This window comes from Myotis daubentonii, chromosome 9 (genome assembly GCF_963259705.1).
Source record: "Myotis daubentonii chromosome 9, mMyoDau2.1, whole genome shotgun sequence".
NCBI classification, from domain to species: Eukaryota; Metazoa; Chordata; class Mammalia; order Chiroptera; family Vespertilionidae; genus Myotis; species Myotis daubentonii.
The window spans coordinates 83,242,130-83,254,465 of NC_081848.1; the positions used below are offsets into that span (position 1 = coordinate 83,242,130).

Genomic DNA, 12,336 nt, shown 5'->3' on the forward strand with positions numbered 1-12,336 from the left:
CCTCCTGCCCTACCACCCTCCCCGGCCATCCTGCTATAGTTTGACAGTCTGTTCAAGGCAGCTCTGCCTCTGTATCTATTATTGTTCAAAAGTTTATAATGGTCTCTATTATCCACGAATGAGTGAGATCATGTGGTATTTTTCCTTCATTGACTGGCTTATTTCACTTAGCATAATGCTCTCCAGTTCCATCCATTCTGTTGCAAATGGTAAGAGTTCCTTCTTTTTTACAGCAGCATAGTATTCCATCATATAGATGTACCACAGTTTTCTAATCCATTCACCTACAGATGGGCACTTAGGCTGTTTCCAGATCTTAGCTATGGTGAATTGTGCTGCTATGAACATAGGGGTGCATATATCCTTTCTGACTGGTGTTTCTGGTTTCTTGGGATATATTCCTAGAAGTGGGATCACAGGGTCAAATGGGAGTTCCATTTTTAGTTTTTTGAGGAAACTCCATACTGTCTTCCACAGTGGCTGCACCAGTCTGCATTCCCATCAGCAGTGCACGAGTGTTCCTTTTTCTCCACATCCTCTCCAGCACTTGTCATTTGTTGATTTGTTGATGATAGCCATTCTGACAGGTGTGAGATGGTACCTCATTGTTGTTTTGATTTGCATCTCTCAGATGATTAGTGACTTTGAGCATGTTTTCATATGTCTCTTGGCTTTCTGAATGTCCTCTTTTGAAAGGTGTCTATTTAGGTCCTTTGCCCATTTTTTGATTGGATTGTTTATCTTCCTTTTGTTAAGTTGTATGAGTTCCCTGTAAATTTTGGAGATTAGGCCCTTATCAGATATGACATTGGCAAATATGTTCTCCCATGCAGTGGGTTTTCTTGTTGTTTTGTTGATGGTTTCTTTTGCTGTGCAGAAGCTTTTTATTTTGATGTAGTCCCATTTGTTTATTTTCTCTTTAGTTTTCAATGCCCTAGGAGCTGTATCGGTGAAGAAATTGCTTCGGCATATGTCTGAGATTTTGTTGCCTTTGGATTCTTCTAGTATTTGTATGGTTTCCCGTCGTATATTTAAGTCCTTTATCCATTTTGAGTTTATTTTTGTGTATGGTGTAAGTTGGTGGTCTAGTTTCATTTTCTTGCATATATCTGTCCAATTTTCCCAACACCATTTATTGAAGAGACTATCTTGACTCCATTGTATGTTCTTGCCTCCTTTGTCAAATATTAATTGAGCGTATTGGTTGGGGCTGATTTCTGGGCTCTCTATTCTATTCCATTGATCTATATGTCTGTTCTTATGCCAGTACCAGGCAGTTTTGAGAACAGTGGCTTTGTAATACAGCTTGATATCAGGTATTGAGATCCCACCTACTTTGTTCTTTCTCAGGATTGCTGCAGCTATTCGGGGTCGTTTTTTATTCCAGATGAATTTTTGGAGAGTACGTTCTAGGTCTGTGAAATATGCCATTGGTATTTTAATGGGAAGTGCATTGAATTTATAGATTGCTTTGGGTAGTATGGACATTTTAATGACGTTGATTCTACCAATCCAAGAACATGGTATGTTCTTCCATCTCTTTATGTCTTCCTCTATCTCTTTTTTCAATGTCCTGTAGTTTTCTGAGTAGAGGTCTTTTACCTCTTTAGTTAAGTTTATTCCTAGGTAGCTTAATTTTTTTGGTGCGATGGTAAATGGGATTGTTGGTACATGGGATTGTTTTTTTAGTCTCGAAGAGTGGACTGTAAATGCTCCAATGTTCCCTCAGGGCAAGGTGTGTGCGCGGTGTTCTTAGATCCCTCGTCCCGTCGCTGAGGAAATGTTGGTGATTTCATCCTTAGGGTTTGCCTGCTGCACGTGTGTGGACGTCAGTGTGTTTTTGTTGCTGCTACAGTTCCTGTCGCCAAGGGGCCTCTGTTTCTGTTAGGTTCACGGTGACAGGTTTGCAGGGAGGATTGCTGTGCCTGGGCTGATCCTGAATTCGGCTGCAGCATCAACTTTCATCCGTTCTCACTGCGTTTCTCACTAGAGTATCTTAGATTTCTCTGATGTTTGATCAATTGTCTACATACTAGTGGCCTGGTGCATGAAATTCCTGTACATTAAAGGGGAATTAATTAAAGGGAATATTTTAATATTGCTATTTGCTCATTCTCTATAATAGAAGTTTCAGAGGTGAAAAAAATTAGTAAAATGTATATGAAAATCTCCCTCCTGTCAGAGTCTGGGGCAGGCTGCGGGACCCAGAGTCTAGTCCCCGCCCACCCGTGCCTGCCTGGAAATTTTGTGAGACCCAGACCCGGCCAGCCCACCCTCATCAAGTCCCGCAGGGCGAGTAGCTCAGCCTCAGGTCCCCCAGCCTGGCGCCGGTTGCGGGGTGCAACCTCAGGTCTTCTGTCAAGCCCTGCTGGAGGAGGGGGCACAGCCTCAGGCTGCCATCAAGCCCTGCTGGGGCATAGGATCAGGTCCCTCGTCAAGCACTGCCAGGTGCGGGGAGCAACCTCAGTACCCCCTGCTCGACACCTGTCAGAATCTTGTCTGTGCTGCGTGGCCTCAGGCCCGCTGCCCGTCACCTGCTTCCCACAGCCTGTCTCTGAGTCGGGCGGCCTCCCTGTGCCCATGGAGCAGCGGCCCACGGGTGGCCCAGGTGGGGACCAGCCCTGTGGGCGCTTCTCCTGTGGAGCCCGGTGACCACAGGGGCCACCTCGGACCGACAAATGAAAGCGTCACCAGGACAATGGGCGTTGATGGATGTGAAGCTGTGGGCATGGCTTTCCACAGGCGCTCGAGCAGGAAGGTGGCAGTGGGAGGGTGGGCCTCCTCTTGGCACTGTTTTCTCTGAGGAGGCGGACACCACGGATTGACTCCCTCCACTGCCCTAAGCAGCCCTGGCACAGCGGGCACCATTTTACCCTGAGGGTGCGGCCCAGCCACCCTGAGAGCTCGTTCACTCGGGGTCACGCATCTCCCGCAGGAACATGTGCTGACCCTCTTCTAGTGCCAGGCCCTGCGCTGAGGGAAGGAGCAACCGGGACCCTGCCCGCACTGAAGGAGCTGAATCCCAGGGGCTCCACCCCCACTATCGGGGCGCGCACTTGTGACCCTCCCGCCTCGGGCGGTGCCGAGGGAGCCGTGCCCGGTGCCAGCAACTCCCGCTCTGACCAAGTCCCCGGGCTGTGACGCTGATGGATGGCATCAGCCGACCGTGAGGAAGGGTGGCGGGAAGCCAGGCCTTGTGACCTGCCCGTCCCCTGTGGCAGGACCAGTGCGGCTCCCCGGGTACAAATAGCCCTGGGCTCCCAGGCTGCTCAGTCCAGCTCCTCAGCGCTCACGGTTTGCTCAGCTGATCGCTCAGCCAGGAACCATGAAGCTGGCGCTGTCTCTGCTGCTGGTCACGCTGGCCCTTTGCTGCTCTGACGGTGAGTGTCACGTCCACTCAGACACCATCAGCGGGAAGGGCCCTTCTCCGGTCCAGGTGACTTACATGGGGAGGGGGGACGGTCAGAATAAACCTTTCCCGCGCCCTGTGGACCAGCCCCCAAAGCCCAGCACTCGGGGTGTCCGATCCCGGGGCTCTGGAACTCCCACAGAAACCCCCGCAGGCCAGTGTGGGCGGTCCCGTGGGAGGCCCCACTGCCGCCTGGTCTGTGACACAGAAGCAGCAGGACGGAGTCACCTTCTCATGAGCCAGGGTCCTGCCCCTGCAGCGCTGTGGCCTGGAACACAGGCTGCATCTCCCCAGGCCTCTCCTCCCTGCATCCCAGCGCCCAGGAGAGAAGCTGGGGCGATGGCGGAGAGGAGGTGGTCCGAGGCCGCCCTGGTCTCACCGACGTCTCCTCCAGGGTCTCTTAGGCGCCAGGTGAGCCCAAGGCTGTTGGAATCCTAGGTTCAGACTCAGAGAATGTTCCAGCAGGAGAGGGCTCCATTCAAGAGGAGCAGTGCCGCCTGAGGCTCAGAGTGGCCAGTGTCCACGTGGCTGTGAGACCCAGAGGCGCTCAGGAGCCCGACAGGCCCGCCTCTCCCCCAGGGGCCCAGCCAGGACGTGCAGAGCCAGTGGGAGCGCTGGGGCCGCCACTGCCCTTTTCCCGGTGAAGGTGGCCAGTGGCCTGCAATGGTGGGCGGGTCCTCACACCCTTGTGACTGAGCCAAGTCCTTTTGAGTCTCTTCCATCTGACTTTCTGAACCTGGTCCTCTCTCCCCACGTGACCTCTGACCTGACCCTCCACCTCCCTGCAGAGCAGCTGTCTCCCAGGTGGGAGGGGCCTGGTGGGCACAGTCCCAGCTGCAGGCACTGGCAGAGACCTGAGGGTGGGGATGGAGAATCCAGACCCGGAAGGGGTTCCTGCAGGTCTCAGCACAACCCACTGGGTGGAAAGTCAGCCCAGTGCCTGCGCCCCCTCCAGGGGGTTCTGTCCTCAGGGCGGAACCAAAGAGCCAGTGGTGGTCTGGCCTCAGCGTCAGGTGTGACACTCACAGACTTCCGTGGTGAAGCCTGAGCCCTCTCCCTCCCATGACATGATCCCAGTGTTAGACTGAGCCTCCAAGGGCATCCTCCATCCCTGAGGAGCGTTCCTCCCTCCTCTCCGCATTTACTGTCCCCCTCGGCCCTCTGCCAGGGCCTGACCCTACCCTTCCCTGGGAAGACTGAGGGCTAACGGCTCCCTCCCCCAGTAGCCAGGCAAAGGCAGGTGAGGCTCTATTGAGGGCAAAGCTGAGTCCTTGAAATCCAGGGACAGTGACTGGGGCAAAGCAGGGGACCCTTGGGAAGGCCTGGGTGTACTTGGTAAAGGGGAGACTGACCAGGGTGGTCACTGTGCTCCATCCGGGCTCCGCTGCGTGCTCTGTGACCCGGCGCCAGTGAGGACTTGGGGGAGATGCATTGTCCTGGGCACAAGTATGGGAGGAGACCATAAGTCCCTGGGGTTCCTGTCTAGATCTGAGGTCAGGGAGCCGTGGGGAAAAGTGACTTTCCTACATCCCATGTGTTTCTTTTTCTTCTCCTCCAGCAAATGCCAAAGTCTGTCCAGCCCTTCACAACGAAGCGAGGTCCTCCCTGTTGGACATTAAACCGCTCTTTTATTCCATCCTCAAGACGTTTTCGGCACCTGAACCCGCCTACCAGTCCACGATGGCTGTGAAGTATTGCATAGACCGGATGTCCTTTAGCGACAGACACAAAATTTACGACGTCATGGTAACTCCATTCTCCTTCTGCATAGAGGCTGCTGCTCAGCTGCATGGCCAGGCGGGAGGAGGGCGCTGTTCTGGGGGGCACAGGTGGGGGCACCGGTCCCTCTGCTCACCTCTGAGAGAGGGGCCCGTGGCCAAGGGTGGATGGTGACCGGACACCCGCTGGGCCAGCCTCAGGCTGCACAGCCTCTGCAGGCCCCTCCCTGGGCTCCGGGTTCCCCACTTGTCCTGAGGGGGGCAGCCAGGGCCCAGGGGGTGATGGTGAAGGGCCAGACACTGCTGCCTCCCTGCCTGGGAGCCTTCTGGGGGTGAGGTCCCTCACTGGGTTAGGAGGCACTATCCCTGGGGAATGCCATGGGGTGGGGGTGCAGGGGGAGGGAGGGGAGGCAGGGACCTGGCCCCACCACGTGAGGGGGGAGGCAGGCGGGGCTCTGGCAGCTTTTGCACAGCCAGGTCCAGTCCCTGTCCCCTCCCCCTCTCACTCCTCAGCCATCAGGCCAGAGGGCAGGGCCCCTCCCAGTCTGTCCTCTGCAGCCACAGGTGGAGCTGACCGCCTCCCTGTCTCTCTGAGGAAATCAGACATTGGGGGGGGGGGGAGGGGTGTGTCTCAGCTCCTCCACCCCTGAACCAGGTCGGGCTTTCAGCACGAGTCCCCACGCGCAGGGCCTCGGTGTGGACATGTCAGTGTGCCACCAGGTTGCACGTCCCCCCCCCCCCGCCCCCCGCCCCCTGCGGCTGCAGATCTCCGCAGGCAGCTCCTCCCGTGGCCCCTCCCGCCTGGCCTCCCCCCTGATCCCCCTCCTGCTCCATCAGGAACCCGAGTCCACTCCTGGGCTCCTGGGTGTCGTCTGCGTCCGGCCATGGCCAAGGCTCTACCCTGATGTGTCTGCTGCTGGGCCTGCACCGGGACCATTGAATGCCCACCTGCACCCTGTCCGCCCGCCGCCCCGCTGGCCTGTGCTGGTTGCAATGCTTCGCGTCTTGGTTGTGAGCACACGCTGTGCCTGTGGCATCTCCAGGGCAGCGGGACTGACAGCCCTTTCTCTCTCTCTGTGTCTGTTTCAGGAGGCTCTAGTGGACAAGTGCAACGAATAGATTCCACAAACCCCACCTACGAGGGCCCCTGCTTTCACTGATGCCCTGACCTTCCCTGGAAAATGTAGAGGTTTCAACGTCTTGCTTCAATAAATCACTTGCCCTGCACGTCTTGTTTGTCTTGTTTTATCCCAGTCTCTGGCCGTGGGGGGGGGCATCATGAGGGGCCTTGGGTGGTGACAACAGAGCATCACGCTGACCCGATGGGCAGTGACCTGGCGCCTGAGGGCACGGATCACAGAGGAACGTTGGCTCAGGGCCCGGCCCGCGTCTCCGCACAGGCCTCCCAGGCCCAGGCCCTGCATGAGTCACGCAGGCTCCTGCACCTCCATCCCCGAGGGGCCCGCTCAGCCAGCCGCACACCTGAGAGCTCAGACTCCTTTCCAGCGGCTGCTGCCAGGCCCGCCGCGCACTGTGGTCAGGGCAGTCTGTCCCAGGGGCCAGGATAGGAGGCTGCGGTCTGTTACCCTCTGCCAGACCCCAGGGTGTGGAGGCCCTGCTGGCTGTGCAAGTCCAGGGGGAAGCTCTTCCTGGCGGCTCCCCGCGGGGAGGTGGACGCAGTCCCTGTCTGGCTGCATGGGCTCCGGGCCCCTGAGCTGCCACTGCGCCTCCTTCCTGGGAAACCTCTGCTCCCCCCCCCACATGTGGGTGGCAGAGAGCAGGCCCAGGGGACCCACGGTGTCGCCCACACTCAGAATCCGGACCTTTATGGCAGCTGCCAAGTCCCCACAGAGAAGAAAGGGAATTCCAGGGCTGAAGGCATGGAACGTTTGGGGCTCATGGCCCCACTGCCGCCCATCTGACTCCTGACACCTGGGGGCCACCCCGTTTCCCTGCACGGCCCCCCTCCCTCGCACAGCCTGTCCTTTCCATCTGCACAGCCATCGTCATCGTCCCCCCCTCGTCCCTCCCCACTTGTGCCCAAGGCTCCTACCGGGTCCCCTGGGGGTGGAGCTGCCCTCCCTGTAATGCGCCTGCGCATCCACCCCACAGTGACCCCCACAGGAGGGGGACCGGCCCGTCTTCTGCACCTGAGAGCTTAGGCCATGGTCCCCTATGTTTCCAGGAAGAGGATGTCTCATTAGTCCTCAGCGTCTCCCATGACGAAGGGCACATGATGCCCACATGACTGAGAGCATAGCCGATGGTGCCATGTTATCAGCGATGCCCCTCGCTGCCACAGTGAATGTGTATGTGTCTCATCGGGAAACACGCACACTCAGTTGCCTCTTTTCTGAAGCACAGGTGTGCTCAGTCTACAGCCTGTGCTCGGTGGATGCAGGATTCTAGAGCTCTTGCCACAGCCTGAGAGACACCGGCTGGGGTCCTGCCGGGAGGGCCAAGACCCCGCTGGTGCTGCTCGCAAGGCCTCGCACTGAAGCATCCATCTTATATAAATACTGCTGTTTGAAATTTTAACCCTGCTATTTTGGCTTCTGTAAATGCTTGCTTGCTTAAATAATAAGGAAAGTAAGACGACTCCCATCCAGACAGGCCGTTAACTATGCCCCAGACAGAGTTGTCAGTGGTGACACCAGGCCAGGCCTTGAGATATGGTGTCATGGCCCCTTCCCAGCACGCAGGCCTTCTTTCTCAGAAGGCCCGGAAGTCTCATTCCAAATTTGTGAGACAAAGGACTAGAAAAAGTATAAGTAAAGAGAGTTTCCTCCATGTTGGGAGGCCTAGAATTTGAAAGACATTTTTTGTTTTTTCGGGCCTGCACAGAATTGAATAATATAACGTGACTCCCTTTCTCTAAGCGTGGCTGGTTTTTTCTCAGGTCTTCTGGAACATTAAGGGTTCCCTGACCGAGAAGAAGGCCAAACATGCTGGCCTTTTGGCCTCCCGTGAGTGGACCGGGTTTGGGGTCCAGCGGAGCCAGACAGACCTCCGGGAGGCGCCACTCTGCTGATTGAGCAGAATTGAACTGGGTACTCTGGGCACTCCCGGACCTCAGCCCAGGACCCGGCCGGCATCTGGAGAGAGTGGACGGACGCTTCTGGACCTGTCAACAGAAACTGTAAGGTAGGGCCCTATCAGTCAAGCCCACTCCCAGTGAGTAGAAGGGGGGCTTGATCACCTCCCTGGAGGTCATGCGACTTCCTCAGGCAAATTAATCAGGAATCAGGTGGACTGTTTAAACTCTGAGTAAACATCTGATAGAAGTACAAACTCAGAGTATCTGGTGTATGAATGTAAGTGTGAGAGTCTGTGTGAAGAGAACGCTACTTTGTGCCGTCTGGCTGTACACATGAGAGTATTTGTTTTCTCTTTCTGCTGTTCAATTTGTTTAAAGATAGGGCAAACCCCGCTTTAGGGGGAAGACGGTAGAGAACTTTTAATTCATTTTCCCTGATGTGTAATTTGGCTGTGTTAGGTTAAGATTTCAGAAGTCTAAGGTTAATTAAAGGTATAAAATTTGTGAAGGTTGAAACCCAGAGATGTTTAAACAAAGGCTTATTGGGTTAAGATTAGTACATTTTCTCATGGCCTGTGTAGGGTGAGGGAGAGGGACTGCCGGATTTTTATCATGTGGTCCCGAGACCTGTGACCTGCCTGCCCTTCCTGATAGGTGCACATTGGATCTCTGTTGGGGACAGCATCTGCTCTGACTGGGGGAGGAAGGGAGCTGAAAGCTGCTCGGGAGCCGGTGTGAGATGGCGTGGTGGTGGGATTCGCTAGATAGGGTGATAGGCTCTCAGCCTGCTGAGATGGAGGAGCCCGAGGCTGGGGGCTAGGGGAATGGTCAGAGAGATCACAAGTGGTAAAGGAGGAGAAGGATTTTATTTAGCCTCTGGGGCTTAGAGTAAAGAAGGCAAAATCTAGGAGGGAGAGCTGCTCAGAGTAAATAGTTAATGCAGAAAAGTGGGGGATGTTGGTGGGAAGAGCAGGGAGAGATGGGTTTTTGTTGATTTTTACTTGTCTGAACTATGCTGGACTCAAGGCCGCACGCTGCTACTAAGCACAAGTTTTTCTCTGCCACATTTTGTTCTCTTTAACCCTTCCAATCCTAAATCAGACCAATACAATATACTTGAACTTACATAGGAAAAATATAGCAGTTTTTACTAGACAAATTTTAATTTACCTGCTCTTAGTAATCTAAGAAATACTGGCTGTTTACTTTTTAGTAATCATTAAAGGATTGATGTTTCTAAGAATATGGAATTACTGAGTAGAAGGTCTGAGGCATGGTTATGCATTTTTAAAGGACATAGAAAAAAGGTATAAAGGCTAATTTAGACGTGTAAAATTTATAAAGGTTGGGTATGTAATAAGAAGGAGAAAAGAAATGTTAAAAGGAAATTAATCAAAATTACAGGCCAGTAGCCGAAACCGGTTTGGCTCAGTGGATAGAGCGTCGGCCTGCGGACTGAGAGGTCCCGGGTTCGATTCCGGTCAAGGGCATGTACCTGGGTTGCGGGCACATCCCCGGTGAGGGATGTGCGAGAGGCAGCTGATCGATGTTTCTCTCTCATCGATGTTTCTAACTCACTCTATCTCTCTCCCTTCCTCTCTGTGAAAAATCAATAAAATATATTAAAAAAAAAATTACAGGCCAGTAAGCCAGGAAGAGTAAATAATTGACATTCTGCCTCCCTAAACAGAGGGTAACTAGTTATGCCAAAGTACTTAGGGGGGACTGATAAAAGAAATCCAACAGTTACTGTTTTGTTATAACTCTAGAGAGTCCATAAAAAGAACTTGCAAGGAAAGTCAGAAGATCTTAAAGCAGGTCAGTATATTTTTCTCCTTATACAATTCCTCCGAAATTTGGCAATGCTTAATAAATCATGGCAATACATTTCTTTGCATAAATTCAATAAGGCCGGTTTCCAATAGTGGTTTTATTGACCCAAAACTTTGACTGGAGTATCATGTTTTAAAGAGCCCTGTCTGAACTCTGAAGACTTGAAGCCAATAAGAGTGCCATGGAGAAAGCCTGGTATCCTGCTTGGTAGCCCTGAAAATAGCTGGTGCTGGAGTATCAGGCCCATGCCTTACCATCACTGGCGGTTGGTCAGAGTAGAAGGGAAGCAATAAGGGCACCTCTGCGTCCCTGCAGAACCCCCACGCACTCTGGGCCACGACGAGTAGTAGGGCTGCTGAGAAGGGCCTTAACGCAAGGACAATGGGCCCGGGTAGAGCCATTGCAGGTGAGGAATTCACCTAACTCAGCAGATACTGCAGGCAGGCCTGATGGCAGCTGGATGGCTTGGCTTCCTGGCCCTACAGGGCACATTAAGATTCAATCATGAAATTCTGGCAAAGGTAGTCAGTTGCCATTCTTGTGTTTATGCAAAGAATCAGGCCAAATTAAATACAGTAAATAAATTAGTCTTTTAATAAACAGAAGGATACTTTTAAGGAGGAAAATCTCTATTTCAATAAAGGTTATTAAAACTGAAATGTTTTCTTTCCCTTCCACCAGACCATTTGTTACAGTTTGTCTCTGCCAGGTCACAAGCCCACCTCCTTCTGTGCCCAGGCCTCATAGTCCCTCTGATAGACAGCAAGGATCTCTTGGCTCTGAGAGCAACCTCTGACCCACCTCAGCTGGAAGTAATTACAGAAGAAATCCAACATCCATTATCCCTGGAAGAATTCAGAGCCAGGATCCTTGAGGGAATACAGGAGGCAGTTAGACAGACATGAGCAGAGCAAGGACGATGGGCTAACTGGCACTGCCAGATGTAACTAAGTCTTTCCAGCTCTATGTATGTAAGACAAGGGGACTCCCCAGAAGCAAGAGGGAACAAGGCTGTAGATAAAGCCGCTCAGGAGGCTGCCCTAACACCAATGGGACCTCTACAGATTCTAGTGACTCTTCCAGACCCTGACCTACTCACCTCACCAGCTTACACGGAAACCCAATCTAGAAAAGCTGAAATCCATAACCAATCTTTACTCAATTTCTTACAGGCTTTACAGTCCACCCAGAAAGCAGTCCGGAAGCATGTTCGAGATGCTCTGCCTATACCAACTTCTTTTTTTTTTTTTAATTTTCTAAATAGCATTTAATTTTTTATGATAGTTTTCTCTTGAAATACATGTAAGAGGGGCATTCTCAACAAATTGCTATTTATTTATTTATTTATTTATTTATTGCTTAAAGTATTACAAAGTGTATTACATATGTATCCATTTTATCCCCCCGCCCTAGACAGTCCCCTAGCCTCCCCTATCCCCCAGTGTCTTCTGTCCATTGGTTATGCTTATATGCATGCATACAAGTCCTTTAGTTGATCTCTTACCCCCCTACCTCCTGCCCCCCAACCCTCCCCGGCCTTCCCGCTGCAGTTTGACAATCTGTTTGAGGCAGCTCTGCCTCTGTATCTATTATTGTTCAAAAGTTTATAATGGTCTCTATTGTCCATGAATGAGTGAGATCATGTGGTATTTTTCCTTTATTGACTGGCTTATTTCACTTAGCATAATGCTCTCCAGTTCCATCCATGACGTTGCAAATGGTAAGAGTTCCTTCCTTTTTAGAGCAGCATAGTATTCCTATACCAACTTCTGATCTGGTTCATCCCTTCCAACCTCCTGACTCTATTTGGGAAAAGACGTTTGCCACCCAAGGACTGACTCCTACCAGGAAAGGACCACCCCCACGACCGTCAAGGTCGACAGGATCCTGATGCGGCTTCATCACGCCCGGCTTAAGGCAGCCCAGGCAAAATAGAGAGCCCAGGACTCTTCGGACCCTCTGACGATTACTCCTGCCCTCATTACAGGCCCTTATCTTAGAAACAGGCCCACTGACTTTATTCGGCAAAGAATTAATTCTGTTAAGCTTGTAGTCCTCAGGGGTCAATACAACTCCCTCCCAACAATGACCCAAAAGAGTCAATGATTTGACTCATGTACATAAAACCAGTAGGGAATGACCCATCCCTCTTATATAAAAACTGCCGTTTGAAATTTTAACCCTGCTATTTTGGCTTCTGTAAAGGCTTACTTGCTTAAATAATAAGGAAAATAAGACTACTCCCATTCCTGAGAGGCCGTAAACTATGCCCCAGACAGAGTTGTCAGTGGTGACACCTGGCCAGGCCTTGAGATGTGGTGTCATGGCCCCTTCCCAGC

At 52.4% G+C, this 12,336-nt stretch overlaps 1 protein-coding gene across 1 annotated transcript; it reads left to right on the plus strand.

The window, feature by feature from the left end:
* Window positions 1-3,238: 3,238 nt before the first annotated feature.
* On the plus strand, window positions 3,239-6,354 carry LOC132242340 (secretoglobin family 1D member 2-like). Its single transcript, XM_059711243.1, has 3 exons — window positions 3,239-3,380; window positions 4,968-5,155; window positions 6,217-6,354. Exons 1-3 carry the CDS (start codon window positions 3,326-3,328, stop codon window positions 6,244-6,246), a joined length of 273 nt encoding a protein of 90 aa, XP_059567226.1. The 5' UTR covers window positions 3,239-3,325; the 3' UTR covers window positions 6,247-6,354.
* The last annotated feature ends 5,982 nt before the right edge of the window (window positions 6,355-12,336 follow it).